The sequence below is a fragment of the Scyliorhinus canicula genome, chromosome 19, assembly GCF_902713615.1.
Source record: "Scyliorhinus canicula chromosome 19, sScyCan1.1, whole genome shotgun sequence".
NCBI lineage: Eukaryota > Metazoa > Chordata > Chondrichthyes > Carcharhiniformes > Scyliorhinidae > Scyliorhinus > Scyliorhinus canicula.
The window spans coordinates 367405-387538 of NC_052164.1; the positions used below are offsets into that span (position 1 = coordinate 367405).

Consider the following 20134-nt stretch of genomic DNA (forward strand, 5'->3'; position numbering starts at 1 on the left):
GCAGGGTGGGGTGAGGAGGGAGGGGGGAGGGAGGAGGGCAGGGTCAGCTGACAAGGGGGGAGGGAGGGCAGGGTCAGCTGACAAGGGGGGAGGGAGGGCAGGGTCAGCTGACAAGGGGGGAGGGAGGGAGTTCTTCCTCTGTAAATGCACAATGATGTATTTCTGTAAACTGTAAAAATCGCAAAAATCTCAATAAATATATATATTTTAAAAATAAGTAAATATAATATGGCCTCTCTCCTGGTTACATCCAGAACATTTTGCTGCAGGAAATTAGCCCGGACACATTTCAGAAATCCACTACCTTTCTGACAGTCTGACAGGTGTTTGTCTGCCTCTCCCAATCGATGTGTAAGTTAAATCCCCCATTAATTCTCCGTCTTTGCAACACACTTGCCTAATTTCTGCCTTTATACAATCTAGCGCCTCAGAACTGCTACATACTGTCTATTAGTCAATTTGTTTGCCCATTATAAAGAATTACTTATTGATACTGACGGGGGGGGGGGGGAGAGATGTAGAGTTAGGAGCCACATATTTGTAATGTGGGCAGCATGGTAACACAGTGGTCAGCACAGTGCTTCACAGCGCCAGGGTGCCGGGTTCGATTCCCGGCTTGGGTCACTGTCTGTGCGGAGTCTGCACGTTCTCCCCGTGTCTATGTGGGTTTCCTCCGGGTGCTCCGGTTTCCTCCCACAGTCCAAAGATGTGCAGGTTAGATAGATCGGCCATGCTAAATTGCCCTTAGTGTCCAAAAGGAGTAGGTGGGGTTACTGGGTTACGGTAGAGGCGTGGGCTTAAGTAGGGTGCTCTTTCCAAGAGCCGGTACAGACTCGATGGGCCAAACGGTCTCCTTCTGCACTATAACTTCTATGATATCTATGATGTCTCACTTGTGAATAAATCTAAAACTGAACAAAGACTGACTTCTGGTCTCCTTCTTCACCAACTGGCTGTCAATACTGAAGACACAAGTTATTTTTAAAACTTTCGACTCTTAAATCAAGTTTGAAATATTGGGTTGAGCAGGAAGACTCTTATCAAAGGACTACATTGGCAAGTGGTCTGTCTAGTCACAGTGTCATATTAAAGCATTTTTTGAAAGCAATTTGTCGTATTTTCATTTCATTGAATCAACACGAACTGCTTCCACCGACTTTTCCTTCGTAAAGAATTTGTTTAATGGATTGGCCACTCACTAGAATAATGTTTCTACAGATTAATTTTGAATTAGCCTCCTTCAAGCACAGGCTGTGGCCTTGGGTTACACTGTTGGGCACATGGTGAATTGGTCGTCTTGATCAACATAATCTGGTGCCTTTAGTTCATTATTTTTCCAATTAAGGGCCAATTTAGCGTGGCCAATTCACCCACCCTGCACATCTTTGGGTTGTGAGCGGTGAGACCCACACAGACACGGGGTGAATGTGCAAACTCCACACGGACAGTGACCCAGAGCCGGGATCCGAACCCTGGTCCTCGGCCCTGTGAGGCAGTAGTGCTAACCACTGCATCATTGTGTCACCCCGCCTTTAGAAAGTTAAAGAAAACAATTGTATCCATACCTCTTTTCCGGTTATTTCTTGTTTACTTTATATAAAGGATGAAGGGATTGGATTTTTAACCATTAATTCATTCTGGTTGATCTCTTTATTCTTTAAATAGTTGCAAATTTATTTTTGGACTATGGCAATCAGAATGTACACAGATCTGACACATCACAAGGGAAATGGGGAGGGTGGGATCAGGGTATTGAACTTGATGATCAGCCATGATCATACTGAATGCAGAGCAGGCTCGAAGGGCTGAATGGCCTCCTCCTGCTTCCATTTTCTATGTTTCTATCAATGATTTAAAAGTGGCCGGATCAATATTGACCTTTTAACTAATTCCAACATCTGCTTTGCATTTTGGTCTCGAGTCCCAATCAGGAGCAAGCACCATCTTTTAAATGAACTACCCTTAACACAGCTGTCAGATACTACGGAACAGATACAAAACATTACCAATATTTCCCTTTAGGATGCACTGACCTGATGCATACTTCCAACATATTGGACGGGATTCTCCGTTGGCGGGATCCTCCGTTTGCCAGGAGCACACTCACGCCTGCGGATTTCCCGACGGCATAGGGGTGGCCACACTGCGAAACGCCATTGACCAGCTGCTGGAAGAGGATCCCATTGCCAGCCAGAAAACGGGTCTGTGGGGATGGAGAACCCTACCCATTGTTTTTATTTCAGACACATTTCTTCTCAAGTAGAACATTTCCAAGTGGATTCTAATTTGTAACCTAGGCCCATTAATATCTTACTTTTAATCTTTCACGTAGCGAGCAGTTAGATGTTTAGGGTGGTACTTTCTGCACTCATTCCCAGAGTACAACGGCATTGCACACAGAGAAGGCGGAACAGGAAAAGCATTGTCAGTCTTTCTGTGTTTCTTCACAAATAAACATTTAGATGTTGAAAGTCTGTATATGTTCTTTATGTTTGCATATATTTAATGAAATGACGCAGGCAATGATTAAATATTCACTCTAGCGTCCTGCAGTGTTATATTGTTAAAGGTAGGACAGAACAAATTCAAGTCCCGGCTTGGGTCACTGTCTGTGTGGAGTCTGCACGTTCTCCCCATGTCTGTGTGATATTCCTCCAGGTGCTCCGGTTTCCTCCCACAAGTCGTGCTGTGAGGTGAATTAGACATTCTGAATTCTCCCTCTGTGTACCCGAACAGGCGCCGGAATGTGGCGACTAGGGGATTTTCACAGTAACTTCATTGCAATGTTAATGTAAGCCTACTTGTGACAATAATAAAGATTATTATTATTAATGCCAGATTCTAGACATTTCTTTGTTTGTATACGTTACATTTTCTAGTCGTTTTCTGTTCACTGCTTCTCCACCCTTTTGGGTCTCATCGCTAACCACAATGCAGTTTAAGTTTACATCAGTAATTGCTGGTCCATAGGGATCTCTCAAAGGAACAAGTTCGTATTGTACAGCAGGGTTCACATCCAGTAAGAACTTCCTCAGCTTCTCCACACGTTCTTGGTATGGTTCAATCAGTTCCTTCAGCACCTTTCCTGCAATAAAAACTGAAACTTGTAGAACTCTTAAAAAGATAATTACCTGCTCAATAAGGTTTTCTTTACTTTTTCTGTTACGTTATTGTGCACAGATCATTTATTCATAACTTAAATGAGCTGCCCTGAACATCATTATGGCTATCATAGAAAAATAGACAGAATCACCCAGTTTGATCCTGAAACACCAGGTTTACACAAATGGTTCCAGGGATGAGAAACTTCAGTGATGAGGCTAGATTGGAGAGGTTGGGACTGTTCTCCTGGGAGAGAAGGCGGGCTAAGAGGAGATTTGATAGAGGTGTTCAAAACTATAGGGCTGGACAGAGTAGATGGAGAGAAACTGTTCCCACTCGTAAAACGATCAAGAACAAGAGGATACAGATTTTTAAAATATATTTTTATTGAAAGTTTTCATTTATAACAAACAGGACATCAACATCAATAATCTAGCTGATGTTACACAGTATAATGTAACGTCAAAAACAGAGAAAAACAAGACTATCACAACCTATCATATAATCTTTTCACAGCTATACTAACCATCACCCCCCCCCCTCCCTCCACCAACAGTTGATGACAACTAATTTTTTGAAGTAGGAAATGGCTGGCTGTCAACTCAGGCACAATCCTTCCACTGATCCACTGATGCTGCACTTGACCTTTTTCCAGATATAGAAACTACATAAGGTCACCCAACCAGGTCCATGCACTGGGTGTAGTAGAGGATCCCCAGAAATAACTCGCCAAGGGTTACCAGCGAGGCAAAGGGCAGAATGTCCACCTTCACCCCAGTCTGCTGCCCCACTGGTCCGACACCCTGAAAATGGCCACCAACAGACAAGGCGCCAGATCTATATTGAAATCCTTAACATGAATGTTAAAGAATGAGACCCAAAAATTTACCATCCATGGGCACGACTAGCCCTCTCCGGAGGATTAACCAGAAAGTATTAACTTTACTCCAGTTTGAATCCAGAAAAGGGGCCAAAGCTCCTCAGTAGCTTCATTATTCCTTTCATAGTGGGGACTGGGTCCATAACATACAAGACTAGATCATGGGCAAAGACACCTTATGCTCCCAACCTCCCCCATTCTGTCCACCTCCATTCTCCCAAAGACCGCAACACAATGATGCAATCACTAGTGTAAACAGAAATGGGAATCCCTGTCTTGTGTCTCTATTTAAGAGAAAGTATCCCAAACTCATTGCCTTAGTGCACACACTTTCCTTGGGTGATCTATGCAATAGCCAAACCCATGAAATAAAGTTCTGCCCAAGTTCAAATCTCCTAATCACCTCAAAGAGGTATTCCCATTCTAGGTATTTGCACTCCACTCGACCCGCATCCACCAAGATAATCACCTCAGCTTCTGAGGGGCAGAGGACAACATTCAGCTCCCACCGTATATTAGCAGATATTTGTCACCCATTGACAAAACCTGTCTGGTCTTCTGTAATTAGCTCTGGGACACAAGCCTCCAATCTCAACTCCAGCACCTTGGCCAGTTGCTTGTCAATTGCTCCCATTTCTCTCTCTCCACCACAGAATGGACAACCCATTTAGGATATCGGACATGAGAGTCTCATTCCCTGGGGGCTCCAACCTGTAAAGGTCCCTATAAAATATTTCAACTGCTGCACTGACCTCACTCGAAGCGGAGGCCAAACTGGTACTCGAGTTTCTGATCTGTATAATCTCCCGGGAAGCCGCCTCAGCTGGTGAGCCAGAAAACGGCCTTCCTTATCCCCTTACTCATAAACCACGCGGCAGCTGGCCCACTGCTTTTCCTGTGGACACCCGAACGAACTGCGTTTGCAGCTGCTTCCTAGTGGCTAGCACCTCAGGGGTTAGGTAATCTGAATACTGCCGATTCACCTCCAAAGTCGCACCCACTAGTCGTTGCCACTCTGCCCTCGCAGTTCTGTCTAGATCAGCCTTATAGAGATTATCCTTCCTTGTTCCGCTACCTTAAGGGTTTCCCATGGTGTTGTGAAAGAGGCGGAGTCATCCCTATTAAGCTTGATATACTCAATAGTTATAGCTTTGTTTTTTTTAATAAACATTTTATTGAGGTATTTTGTGGTATTATAACAACACAATAAACAATGTATATGAAACTATAAACATACTGCAAAAGCCGTCTCCCTCACTTACAGGTCCCACCTTTACTAACCCCCTACTCTAAGCTAAACTAAAGCCCCCCCCCCCCCTTCTGCTGACGATTAATTTTCCGCGAAGAAGTTGACGAACAGTTGCCGCTTCCTGGCGAACCCTAACACTGACCCTCTCAAGGCGAACTTGATTTTCTCCAAACAGAGAAAGCAGGCCATGTCCGATAGCCAGGTCTCCGGCTTCGGGGGCTTTGAGTCCCTCCAAGCTAATAGTATCCGTCTCCATGCTACCAGGGATGCTAAGGCCAGAACGTCTGCCTCTTTCTCCTCCTGGATTCCCGGGTCTTCTGACACCCCGAAAATCGCCACCTCCGGACTCAGCGCCACCCTTGTTTTTAACACCGTGGACATGACATCTGCAAACCCCTGTCAAAATCACCTAAGCTTCGCTCAATAGTTATAGCTATGTGATCACAAAACCCCTTCTCCACTAATGGCATCTAACCTCCACGGCAGGTGCTGAATGGGATCCATCACCAAGACCAAATCCACAAAGTGGATCAGAAATTATTATTTCCAAATATTCCGCTCTTTTTACCCAAGGGAGCAGGGACCAACCCATTAGAGAGAAATCAATCCTGGAGTAGACTCTCCCTTGGGTTCAGAAATCTCCATGGATCTGCTCCCCCCAATCTTCTCTATAAAGGCTCAAAGTGCCTTTGCCACCCCCAACAGAGGCAAATTCAAGTCTGGACCGGTCCATTTTAGGATCCAAATCACAATTGAGGTCTCCAAGATTCAGTTGATGCGTATCCAGGTCCAGGATGCAATGTCCGGCCAACAAGCCACTGACCACCACATATCTCCCATTGTGCCTGCAACAATCCTAGTGACTATAGAGGGACCCATTTATTGACCAGAATTGCAGCTCCTCGAGACCTTCCATCAAGGCCCGAGTAAAACCCCTGGCTCACCCACCCTCTCTGCAGTCAAGTCTGATCTTTAACCGCAAGTGAGTCTCCTGTAAGAACACCACATCAGCATTTAGAATCTTCTGGTGAGTGAAAACTCTTGACCTCCTCACTAGGCCACCTAATCCCTTTACGTGCCAGGTGACCAACCGAATGTGGGGTTTCCCAGTTCCCCCTCACTACAGCAATAACCTGCTCACGGATGCTCAGTTTGGGTTCCGCCAGGGTCACTCAGCTCCTGACCTCATTACAGCTTTGGTTCAAACATGGACAAAAGAGCTGAATGCCAGAGGTGAGGTGAGAGTGACTGCCCTCCACACCAAGGCACCATTTGACTGAGTATGGCATCAAGGAGCCCGAGCTAAACTGGAGTCAATGGGAATCGGGGGGGAAACTCTCGGCTGGTTGGAGTCATACCTGGCACAAAAGAAGATGGTTGAGGTCATTGGAGGTCAATCATCCTAGCTGCAGGAAATCACTGCAGGAGTTCCTCAGGGTAGTGTCCTCGGCCCAACCATCTTCAGCTGCTTCATCAATGACCTCCATTCGATCATAAGGTCAGACGTGGGGATGTTTGCGGACGACTGCACAATGTTCAGCACCATTCGCAACTCCTCAGATAATGAATCAGTCCATGTCCAAATGCAGCAAGACCTGGACAATATCCAGGCTTGGGCTGACAAGTGGCAAATTACATTCGCGCCACACAAGTGCCAGGCAATGATCATCTCCTATAAGAGAGGATCCAAGCATTGCCCCTTGACATTCAATAATAATAATAATCTTTATTATTGTCACAAGTAGTCTTACCTGCAATGAAGTTACTATGAAAATCCCTAGTCACTATACTCCGGTGTCTGTTCGGGTACACCGAGGGAGAATTCAGTATGTTCAATTCACCTAACAAGCACGTCATTCGGAACTTGTGACGCAGGCACGAGGAGAATGTGCAGACTTCGCACAGACAGTGAAACAAGGCGGGAATCGAACTTGGGACCCTGGAGCTGGGAAGCATCTGTGCTAACCACTGTGCTACCGTTATGAGGCAAAGGCAGGAGAATGGGAATGGAAAACATATCAACCATGATTAAATGGAGGAGCAGACTCAATGGGCCGAATGGCCTAATTCTACTCCAATGTCTTATGGTCTAAAGAAATGGCTGAGCAACTAAACACATACTTCAGTTCTGTCTTCACAAATGAAGACACAAATCAGATACCAGAGGTGTCTGGGAATGAGAGGGAGGAACTGAAGATGCATATCCGTAGAGAAATGGTGTTGGGAAATTGATGGGATTGAAGCCTGATAAATCCCCTGGGCCTGATAATCATCGGATAGGTGCAACATGGTAGAACAGTGGTTTTTTTTTTGCTTTACAGCCAGGAACACGGATTCGATTCCCGGCTTGGGTCACTGTCTGTGTGGAGTCTGCACGTTCTCCCCATGTCTGCATGGGTTTCCTCCAAGTCCCGAAATACTTGCTGTTCGGTGAATTGGACATTCCGAATTCTCCCTCTGTGGACTCGAACAGGCGCCGGAATGTGGCGACTAGGGGATTTTCACAGAAACTTCATTACGGTGTTAATGTCAGCCTACTTGTGACAATAATAAAGATTATTATATACTTCCCAGAGTACTTAAGGAAGTGGCTCTAGAAATAGTGGATGCATTGGTGGTCATCTTCCAGAATGGTATAGACTCTGGAACAGTTCCTACAGATTGGAGGAGTTAGAGAGAAAACAGCAAATTATAGACCAGTAAGCCTGACTTCAGTAGTGGGGAAAACGCGAGAATCCATTATCAAAGGTTTTATAGCAGAGCATTTAGAAAATAGTGGCTGCATCGGACAGAGTCAGCATGGATTTATGAAGTGGGAAATCATGCTTGCCAAATCTACTGGAATTCTTCGACGATGTAACTAGTGGAGTTGACGAGGGGGAGCCAGTGGATGTGGTACATTTGGACTTTCAGAAGGCTTTGACAAAGTCCCACATAAAAGATTAGCGTGTAAAATTAAAGCACATGGGATTGGGTCAGTGTATTTAGATGGATAGAAAACTGGTTGGCAGACAGGAAACAAAGAGTAGGAATTAACAGGTTGTTTTCAAATTAGCAGGTAGTGACTAATGGGGTACCACAGGGATCGGTGCTGGGACCCCAACTATTCACAATATATATTAATGATTTAGATCAGGGAACAAAATGTCATATCTCCAAATTTGCAGATGACACCAAGTTGGGTGGGAGGGTGAGCTGTGAGGAGGATGCAGAGATCCTTCAGTGTGATTTGGACAAGTTGAGTGGGTGGGCAAATGAATGGCAGATGCAGTATAATGTGGATAAATGAGAGGTTATCCACTTTGGTAGCAAAAACGAGATGGCAGATTATTATCTGAATGGACATAAATTAGGAGAGGAGAATGTACAGGAGCAGGGATGTCTTGCTGCAATTATACAGGGCCTTGGTCAGGCCACACCTGGAATATTGTGTGCAGTTTTGGTCTCCTTATCGGAGGAAGGATGTTCGAGCAATAGAGGGAGTGCAGAGAAGGTTTACCAGGCTGATTCCTGGGATGGCGGGACTGACATATGAGGAGATATTGAATCGGTTAGGATTATATTTGTCGGAATTCAGAAGAATGAGGGGCGATCTCAGAAATCTATAACATTCTAACAGGACTGGACAGGGTAGATGCAGGAAGGATGATCATGATGGTGGGAGTGTCCAGAACCAGGGGGCACAGTCTGAGGATATGAGATAGATCATTTAGGACAGAGATAAAAAGAAGTAGCTTCACCCAGAGAGTAGTGAGCCTGAGGAATTCGATACCACAGAAAGTAGTTGAGGCCCAAATTTGTATGTTTTCAAGAAGCAGTTACATATAGCACTTGGGGCGAACGGGGTCATACGATCTGGGGGAAAGCGGGATTAGGCTATTGAGTTGGATGGTCAGCTTCTCTTCCATCTTGGACAGTCTCTGTGTAGAGGCTGACTTGCTCCCACTCCAGGGAGGTGGGTCCTGCTGTGGCTGAATAGTCCGATCCTGGATCCGCAGACTCTGCCACAGGTTTGGCAGGTGGTGTTTAATGAGGTGGGTGGGTGGGATGCTCTGGATTCTGCACTCTCATTCCGCAGTTTACGCTTAGCCTCCGGGTCCTCCTACAACACTCCAGGCGATTGCCGACCTCGGGGATGTTTTTTCTCCAGTTTGTGCGTTCTAAGGAAAGCGATTCCCACATGTCACTGGGGATGTTATATTTATTTAGGGAGGATTTCAGACTGTCCTTGTAGCATTTCCTCTGCCCTCCTAGTGATCACTGTCATTGCGGAGGTCGGAGTAAAGCACTTGTTTCGGGAGTCTTGTGTCGGGCATGCGGGCAGTGTGAACCGCCCATCACAGCTAGTCGAGACAGGAAGGTCACGACTGGAAGTTAAATATCCGAGGGTATCAAACTATTCGGAAGGACAGAGTGAATGGTAAGGGAGGTGGTGTTGCTCTGTTATTTAAGGATGACATCGCAATAGTAAGGGACGACATCGGTGCTATGGAGGATAAGGTTGAATCCATTTGGGTGGAAATCAGGTGTAGTAAGGCAAAAACGTCACTGATAGGAGTAGTCTATAGGCCACCAAATAGTAACATTATGGTGGGGCAGGCAATAAACAAAGAAATAACTGATGCATGTAGAAATGGTACAGCAGTTATCATGGGGGATTTTAATCTACATGTCGATTGGTTTAACCAGGTCGGTCAAGGCAGCCTTGAGGAGGAGTTTATAGAATGTATCCGCGATAGTTTCCTAGAACAGTATGTAATGGAACCTACGAGGGAACAAGCGGTCCTAGATCTTGTCCTGTGTAATGAGACAGGATTGATTCATGATCTCATATTTAGGGATCCTCTCGGAAGGAGCGATCACAATACTGTGGAATTTAAAATACAGATGGAGGGTGAGAAGGTAAAATCAAATACTCGTGTTTTGTGCTTAAACAAAGGAGATTACAATGGGATGAGAGAAGAACTAGCTAAGGTAGACTGGGAGCAAAGACTTTATGGTGGAACAGTTGAGGAACAGTGGAGAACCTTCCAAGTGGTTTTTCACAGTGCTCAGCAAAGGTTTATACCAAGAAAAAGGAAGGACGGTAGAAAGAGGGAAAATCGACCGTGGATATCTAGGGAAATAGGGGAGAGTATCAAATTGAAGGAAAAAGCATACAAAGTGGCAAAGATTAGTGGGAGATTAGAGGACTGGGAAATCTTTTTGGGGGGCAACAGAAAGCTACTAAAAAAGCTATAAAGAAGAGTAAGATAGATTATGAGAGTAAACTTGCTCAGAATATAAAAACAGATAGTAAAAGTTTCTACAAATATATAAAACAAAAAAGAGTGGCTAAGGTAAATATTGGTCCTTCAGAGGATGAGAAGGGAGTTTTAATAATGGGAGATGAGGAAATGGCTGAGGAACTGAACAGGTTTTTTGGGTCGGTCTTTACAGTGGAAGACACAAATAACATGCCAGCGACTGATAGAAATGAGGCTATGACAGGTGAGGACCTCGAGAGGATTGTTATCACTAAGGAGGTAGTGATGAGCAAGCTAATGGGGCTAAAGGTAGACAAGTCTCCTGGCCCTGATGGAGTGCATCCCAGAGTGCTGCAAGAGATGGCTAGGGAAATTGCAAATGCACTAGTGTTAATTTACCAAAATTCACTAGACTCTGGGGTGGTCCCGGCGGATTGGACATTAGCAAACGTGACACCACTGTTTAAAACAGGAGGTAGGCAGAGAGCGGGTAATTATCGGGCAGTGAGCTTAACTTTGGTAGCAGAGAAGATGCTGGAATCTATCATCAAGGAAGAAATAGTGAGGCATCTGGATAGAAATTGTCCCATTGGGCAGACGCAGAATGGGTTCATAAAGGGCAGGTCGTGCCTAACTAATTTAGTGGAATTTTTTGAGGACATTACCAGTGCGGTAGATAATGGGGAGCCAATGGATGTGGTATATCTGGATTTCCAGAAAGCATTTGACAAGGTGCCACACAAAAGGTTGCTGCATAAGATAAAGATGCATGGCATTAAGGGTAAAGTAGTAGCATGGATAGAGGATTGGTTAATTGATAGAAAGCAAAGAGTGGGGATTAATGGGTGTTTCTCTGGTTGGCAATCAGTAGCTAGAGGTGTCCCTCAGGGATCAGTGTTGGGCCCACAATTGTTCACAATTTACAAAGATGATTTGGAGTTGGGGACCAAGGGCAATGTGTCCAAGTTTGCAGACGACACTAAGATGAGTGGTAAAGCAAAAAGTGCAGAGGATACTGGAAGTCTACAGAGGGATTTGGATAGGTTAAGTGAATGGGCTAGGGTCTGGCAGATGGAATACAATGTTGACAAATGTGAGGTTATCCATTTTGGTAGGAATAGCATCAAACAGGATTATTATTTAAATGATAAAATATTAAAATAGCTGCTGTGCAGAGAGACCTGGGTGTGCTAGTGCATGAGTCGCAAAAGGTTGGTTTACAGGTGCAACAGGTGATTAAGAAGTCAAATGGATTTTTGTCCTTCATTGCTAGAGGAATGGAGTTTAAGACCAGGGAGGTTATGCTGCAATTGTATAAGATGTTGGTGAGGCCACACCTGGAGTATTGTGCTCAGTTTTGGTCTGCTTACCTGAGAAAGGACATACTGGCACTGGAGGGTGTGCAGAGGAGATTCACTAGGTTAATCCCAGAGCTAAAGGGGTTGGATTACGAGGAGAGGTTGAGTAGACTGGGACTATACTCGTTGGAATTTAGAAGGATGAGGGGGGATCTTATAGAAACATATAAAATTATGAAGGGAATATATAGGATAGATGCGGGCAGGTTGTTTCCACTGGCGGGTGAAAGCAGAACTTGGGGGCAAAGCCTCAAAATAAGGGGAAGTAGATTTAGGACTGAGTTTAGGCGGAACTTCTTCATCCAAAGGGTTGTGAATCTATGGAGTTCCTTGCCCAGTGAAGCAGTTGAGGCTCCTTCATTAAATGTTTTTAAGATAAAGATAGATCGTTTTTTGAAGAATAAAGGGATTAAGGGCTATGGTGTTCAGGCCGGAAAGTGGAGCTGAGTCCACAAAAGATCAGCCATGATCTCATTGAATGGCGGAGCAGGCTCGAGGGGCCAGATGGCCTACTCCTGCTCCTAGTTCTTATGACCAGTGCCTCGACACTGAGGATATTGGTCTGGCAGAGGACGCTCACGTTTGTGCGCCTAGAAAAATGAAAAACGAAAATGAAAATCGCTTATTGTCACAAGTAGGCTTCAAATGAAGTTACTGTGGAAAGCCCCTAGTTGCCACATTCCGGCGCCTGTTCGGGGAGGCTGGTACAGGAATTGAACCGTGCTGCTGGCCTGCCTTGGTCTGCTTTCAAAGCCAGCGATTTAGCCTTGTGCTAAACAGCCCCTAGAGGTTGGAAAATTATCCACATTGTCCACATTCTCTGTGGACCCGGATAGTCAGGGGACAGTTTTGTGTTACAGGAGTGGCTGATAAGAGAACCTTTGTTTTCTGGATGTTCAGTCCAAGGCCCATTCTCTCACATCCGTCGGTGAATGTGCCAATGATGGTTTGTAGCTCGGCCTCCAGGTTTGCGCACACACAGGAGTCGTCTGCGTACTGCAGCTCCATGACAGAGGTTGGGGTGGTCTTGGTTCTGGCCTGGAAGCGCGGAGGTTGAACAGTTTCCCCCTTGTTTCCCCTGGTAGTTTGACCGTAGATGGTTTTGATTTAGCTGAAGAAGCTGCGCACATTGTGGTTGTCTGTGAGTTGCTATGGAGTTGGATGATCAGGCTTGATCGTACTGAATGGTGATGCAGGCTCGAAATGGCCTCCTCCTGCTCCTACTTTCTATGAAGAATATAAATTATACAGCACAGCGGGGGACACTTGGTCCATGCTGACCCAATACCCCCATGGACTGCAGTGGATCAAGACCACGTTCTCATAGGTACAAAAGAACCTGATGTACTGTACAATAATATACACAAAATGAAATCGAAAATGCCAATAAAAGTATTTTTTTTTAAATATTTTTCTCATGGGCAGTTAACGCTAGCCTAGCCAGCAACACCCATATTCAGTGAATGAATAAGTAAAAAAACGACAGGGCATGCTGAATTTGCAATTAGAACTGCAATTTCCTCCAGAATAATTTTACAAAGCAAATGTCCACAAATGAAGGAAATGACTGATCTGAAATGCAATGGACAAAATGCTCGAAATATTGATGGAAAAAGCTATTAAACTTCACAGAATACTACAGTGCAGAAGGTCCTTCGGCCCATTGAGTCTGCACTAACGCACGGAAGGCCCTGACCTGCCCACCTAATCCCATTTGCCAGCACTTGGCCCATAGCCTTGAACGTTATGACGTGCCAAGTGCCCATCCAGGTACTTTTTAAAGGATGTGAGGCAACCCGCCTCTACCACCCTCCCAGGCAGTGCATTCCAGACCCTCTACCCCCCTCCCAGGCAGTGCATTCCAGACCATCACCACCCACTGGGTAAAACAGTTTTCCCTCAAATCCCCCCTAAACCTCCCGCCCCTCACCTTAAACTTGTGTCCCCCTCGTAACTGACCCTTCAACTAAGGGGAACAGCTGCTCCCTATCCACCTTGTCCATGTCCCTCAGGATCTTGTCCACCTCAATCAGATCACCCCTCAGTCTTCTCTGCTCCAGAGAAAACAATCCAAGCCGATCCAACCTCTCTTCATAACTTAAATATTCCACCCCAGGCAACATCCTGGTGAATCAGTTCTGCACACCCTCCAGTGCAATCACATCCTTCCTATAATGTGGACACCAGAATTGCACACAGTACTCCAGCTGGGGCAAACTCCCATTTCAGATACCACCATTCTGGCCTTACAGTAGGATAGTGCAGCTGAAAATCTCCTGCATGGTGGCTGCAGGACTGACCAAAATTGTAAATAGAGGAGCCACGAACATTGGAGAGAGCAGCCACGAACATTGGAGAGCAGCCACGAACATTGGCGAGCAGCAGCTTCAGAGGAAGAAATCCATGATAGAAGGAGATGAAGTAGCAAGTGTTAAAGAAACAGAACCTTGATTGGAGGAGTGAGAGACTCAGTCTCTCCTGTTTTTGCTGCTCCTCAGTTCCCACTCTCACTGACTGACAAGGGTGCAATTTTATTCAACCACCTACCTCGGCTGAATGTCTGAGGTTCTGATTAAAATGGCTGATTTCCAAAAGGCCAATAACGGAAATCCACCAAATGGAAATTTCTCATCCCTGCTGCTCCTATTTCCAATCCCTGCAATTCCCATTTCCCAATGAAATAGACTGGAGCAATTCACATCCCTTTAGTTTGTTCAAGTACTTACATTTTACACGAACAAAGCTTCCTTCTTTACAACAAAATGAGCACCTGCTTTTACAGCAGTTTTTGTATATGCTCAGACATTACAAATTTCATAACTTATGACGGATGCACAAGGCATCATTGACGTGTGCGCACATTACCCAAAGAACACATATTATACTGGGAATTACACCCAGGAGCCGTAGATAAGATAATACTCACTATTAAGCAGTTCTCCATCAGCCACTCCAATTAACAAACGCTTTCCTGTTAGCAGACAGGATATGCTGAGAAGGATCTTGTGAGCAGGATGGAGTCTGTCGAACGTTCCACCTAACACAACATCGTTGTAACTTGGGATAATTTCACATAAACCGGAATCTTCCATATCAGAACAGGAAATGCTCTCTGTACCATTTATATCATATGGTAAATAAACAGCTCTCAAACTGGGTTTACACGTGTAACATCCAAGAGTATATTTTTCCAAGCATTGCATAATTAAATTGGATTGGTTTAAATCTGTAATTTTGTAGTCTGTTAAAACCACCTCTGGTGGTTCAGACAGCATCTGGACTGATGAAAATGGCTGCTGAGTTGAAGTGTGATTCTTAACATTTGAGAGAACTACCCTGATGTCCAGGTGACTGCACACATGAGAACTTTTTGTGTAAAGATTAGTTAGTAGTTGAGAAACCTCATGGTTTGCTGGTATGTATACCGGATTAGGTTGCATATAATTGCCTGTCAGTCCCAATCCTGGATGCAAATGCACATATAAAACGTCCTTAACTATTTTTGCAGTTTCTGCCAAAACTGGAGCAATACGTAACGGAATAAGTGAAATTGGAGCTGTTAGAACAAGGATGCCGGTACGAAACATGGCCATCGCTCTTGTACGCTATCCTGAAAGAAAATGCAAAAAGTCATAATCAGTCCCTTCTTAGGATGTGGGTGTCAGTGACAAGGTCAGCATTAATTGTCCATCCCTAATTCTCCCAAGGTGGAGGTGAGCTGTCTTGATAAAATCAAGTGGCATGCAATCACATTAAGGCCATAGTGGATAAGGACAGCACATTTTCTTCCTAAAAGAACACATTTGTGAACCAGTTAGGTTTTTACAACAATCTAATAATAATAATCATCGCTTATTGTCACAAGTAAGCTTCAATAAAGTCACTGAGAAAAGCCCCAGACGCCACATTCCAGTGCCTGTTTGGGGAGACTGGTACGGGAATTGAACCTGCGCTGCTGGCCTTGTTCTGCATTACAAGCCAGCTGTTTAGCCCACTGTGCTAACCCAGCCCCAATCCAACAACTGTACAATCATTTTTACTGAGATCAGCTTTTTATTTAAAGTCTAAAACTATCACAACAGGATTTGATCTCATGCTCTCTGGATTATTGGTCTAGTTACAATTTAATACATGTTTTCTGAGTAATTAGAAGTGTATTGACAAAATAAGTGCAGTGCAGGTTGCGTTTACAAATTTTCCAGAGTTGTATAACACAGTGGTGCGTAGAACAAGACCCAAGGAATTGAAGGGAGTGGGAGCAAGGACAAGTTGGTTCACGTACAGAAAATGAAGTTTTGGTGTAATGCATCTTTTACAGACTGCATTAGTGATGTGCATCGGGACCAAACCGTATAAATCAATTACAAACTTGGATTACAGAGTGTGGAAACATAAAGATAGAAAAATGGAGAGCACAAGTGTGCAGAGAGCTCAGAAACACATACACGGCGCCAAAGACCTGGGGGCGATGGGCCGAGGGACAGCCTGGGGGCGATGGGCCGAGGGACAGCCTGGGGGCGATGGGCCGAGGGACAGCCTGGGGGCGAAGGGGCCGAGGGACAGCCTGGGGGCGATGGGCCGAGGGACAGCCTGGGGGCGAAGGGGCCGAGGGACAGCCTGGGGGCGATGGGCCGAGGGACAGCCTGGGGGCGAAGGGGCCGAGGGACAGCCTGGGGGCGATGGGCCGCGGGACAGCCTGGGGGCGATGGGCCGAGGGACAGCCGGGGGGCGATGGGCCGGCCGAGGGACAGCCGGGGGGGCGATGGGCCGCGGGACAGCCTGGGGGCGATGGGCCGGCCGAGGGACAGCCGGGGGAAGTGATGGGCCGAAGGGGCTGAGGGACAGCCGGGGGAAGTGATGGGCCGAAGGGGCTGAGGGACAGCCGGGGGAAGTGATGGGCCGACGGGGCTGAGGGACAGCCGGGGAAGTGATGGGCCGAAGGGGCTGAGGGACAGCCGGGGGAAGTGATGGGCCGACGGGGCTGAGGGACAGCCGGGGGAAGTGATGGGCCGAAGGGGCTGAGGGACAGCCGGGGGAAGTGATGGGCCGAAGGGGCTGAGGGACAGCCGGGGGAAGTGATGGGCCGAAGGGGCTGAGGGACAGCCGGGGGAAGTGATGGGCCGAAGGGGCTGAGGGACAGCCGGGGGAAGTGATGGGCCGAAGGGGCTGAGGGACAGCCGGGGGAAGTGATGGGCCGAAGGGGCTGAGGGACAGCCGGGGGAAGTGATGGGCCGAAGGGGCTGAGGGACAGCCGGGGGAAGTGATGGGCCGAAGGGGCTGAGGGACAGCCGGGGGAAGTGATGGGCCGAAGGGGCTGAGGGACAGCCGGGGGAAGTGATGGGCCGAAGGGGCTGAGGGACAGCCGGGGGAAGTGATGGGCCGAAGGGGCTGAGGGACAGCCGGGGGAAGTGATGGGCCGAAGGGGCTGAGGGACAGCCGGGGGAAGTGATGGGCCGAAGGGGCTGAGGGACAGCCGGGGGAAGTGATGGGCCGAAGGGGTGCCTCCCTCTCACCCACCCGGATGAGTCTCCGCGGCCGTATTGCTGCCCAAACCCGGCGTCCCCAGAGCTCCTCCCGGATCAAAGTCGCCGACACTCCGGAGGCTCGAGCCTAAAGCCCAGGTCCCGAACGGGGCCACACGACACAGCAACACCCGCTCCCATTGGTCGAGCGGCGCAGCAACGCCCGCTCCCATTGGCCGAACGGCACAGCAACGCCGTCTCCCATTGGCCAAGCGACGCAGTAACGCCTACTCCAATGGCTTCACGCTCGGCCCTCGGCTCGACACCCCGCCGACTGTCCAGCCCCACCCCCTGTCCAGCTCCACCCCCGCCTCCGCCCCCGCCTCCGCCTCCCCCACCCCCTCCGCCTCCCCCACCCCCTCCGCCTCCCCCACCCCCCCCCCCGCCTCCCCCACCCCCCACCCCCTCCGCCTCCCCCACCCCCCCCCCGCCTCCCCCACCCCCCACCCCCTCCGCCTCCCCCACCCCCCCCCCGCCTCCGCCCCCCCCACCCCCCCCCGCCCCCCCACCCCACCCCCCCCGCCTCCGCCCCCCCCACCCCGCCCCCCCCACCCCCCCCGCCCCCGCCCCCCCCTCCGCCCCCGCCCCCGCCCCCCCCTCCGCCCCCGCCCCCTCCACGTCCCCCACCCATGGTGAATTTGTGGAACTGCCCCATCGTGCGGTGGAATCAGTCATTAAATGTTTTCAAGAAGGAGATAAATATATTTCTGATACAAAACTGGTTAAAAGGATATGGGAACAGGTGGGAAGGTGGATATGGGAACAGGTGGGAAGGTGGATATGGGAACAGGTGGGAAGGTGGATATGGGAACAGGTGGGAAGGTGGATATGGGAACAGGTGGGAAGGTGGATATGGGAACAGGTGGGAAGGTGGATATGGGAACAGGTGGGAAGGTGGATATGGGAACAGGTGGGAAGGTGGATATGGGAACAGATGGGAAGGTGGATATGGGAACAGATGGGAAGGTGGATATGGGAACAGGTGGGAAGGTGGATATGGGAACAGGTGGGAAGGTGGATATGGGAACAGGTGGGAAGGTGGATATGGGAACAGGTGGGAAGGTGGATATGGGAACAGGTGGGAAGGTGGATATGGGAACAGGTGGGAAGGTGGATATGGGAACAGGTGGGAAGGTGGATATGGGAACAGGTGGGAAGGTGGATTTGAGGCCAGGAAGAGATCAGCCATGATCTGATGAATGACGGAACAGACTCGAAGGGCTGAATTGCCGACTTCTGTTCCGAATTCCTATGTTCCTAAACTGGGATTATTTCCCTAAAAGTAGAATTTTAAACAAAACTTGATTGGTTTTTGAAATCCTGATAAACCTACACAGAGTGGATTAAAAAACTGTTCCATCAGTAGAATGGTCAAGAAACAGAGATCATATTTAATAGTAGCTCACTTGGCTGGACAGCTAGTTTGTGATGTAGAGCGAGGCCAACGTTGTAGGTTTGATTCCACCACAGGCTGAGGTTATTCATGAAGGCACCACCTTAACCTTCTCCCTCACCTGAGGTGTGGTGATCCTCAGGTTAAATCACCTCCAGTTAGCTCTCTCTGTCAAAGGGGAAAGCAGCCTATGATCATCTGGGACTATGGCGACTTTACATAGCTTCCCCAACATGGTTTCAGTTACCTAAATGCAGTTGCAGGCAAAGTGCCTATCTACTGGAAGGGATGCAAGAAAGGTAATTTGACCTATTCTCACCTGTAATTGGATTCAGAGCAGCAATGGCAGAGGCTGGCATTGCAGAGTTATGGGAAAAAAAGCAAATCAGAAAGCAATACTGGAGATAAAGCACATTTACAGGCAAACCTGTTAGGACTCTGTTTGCAGCCAAATATACCGCTAAAAATCAGCCACACATTCCATTCACATTTTTAGAAATCAGTTTAATGAATGGTTCAAAAATAAACTGACTTTTCTACAAAACTTTCAAATGGATCAGGTCAGTTATAAACTGTGAAAATGAATATTTTGAAATATTTTAAATACACAAAAGTGACATTGAGGATCACACAACATCAAAAATACATGTGTCCACACAAATCCTGCACATTTTACACAACAGTTCAATGCAATTTGCATTATCTAACTACCAATTCTAATTGTCTGGGCTTCTAATGAATACACTTTGGCTGCAACAGGTTTCAAACACACCACAGGATCCTCAGTAAGAGAAGGCTCCATCTCAAAAAACTCAAAGCTTAAGCTCATCATTAGCTTTTAAAAATAACTGAAGTTTTAAAACAGATCAATATATACATAATTTATATGATTTCCAAAAGATTTGAGTGATAAGTTGTGTGCAACTTGAAATTTCAGGTGCTGTTGCTTTCTGTTCTGAAATACACTTCTCTTTTACAATATAATAATAATCTTTATTGTCACAAGCGGGCTTACCCTCACACTGCAAAGACGTTACTGTGAGAAGCCCCTAGTCGCCACACTCCGGCGCCTGTTCGGGTACACAGAGGGAGAATTCAGAATGCCCAATTCACCTAACAACACGCCTTTCGGGACTTGTGGGAGGAAACCGGAGCACCCGGAGGAAACCCACGCAGACACGGGGAGAACGTGCAGACTCCACACAGACAGTGCCCCAAGCCAGGAATGAAACCTGGGACCCTGGCGCTGTGAAGTAACAGTGCTAACCACTGTGCTACCACCCACCCAAATTAATAACAGCAGGCATGGATTAAAGCAGGGGTGGGCAAACTGCGGGCCGCATGCGGCCCACCAAAGGTTTTTATGCGGCCCACCAAGTCATTA

General features: G+C 47.2%; 1 protein-coding gene across 1 annotated transcript in view; it reads right to left on the minus strand.

Moving 5' to 3' along the window:
- Positions 1 to 17589, minus strand: part of coasy (CoA synthase) — a 99539-nt gene extending 81950 nt beyond the window's left edge. Inside the window, exons 1-3 of the mRNA XM_038779773.1 lie at positions 17353 to 17589; positions 14762 to 15445; positions 2835 to 3085 (exon numbers count right to left, since the gene is read on the minus strand). Of these exons, the coding sequence (XP_038635701.1) occupies positions 2835 to 3085; positions 14762 to 15428 (918 nt within the window). The 5' untranslated portion in view covers positions 15429 to 15445; positions 17353 to 17589. The remainder of the gene's footprint in view (positions 1 to 2834; positions 3086 to 14761; positions 15446 to 17352) is intronic.
- Positions 17590 to 20134: the final 2545 nt, after the last annotated feature.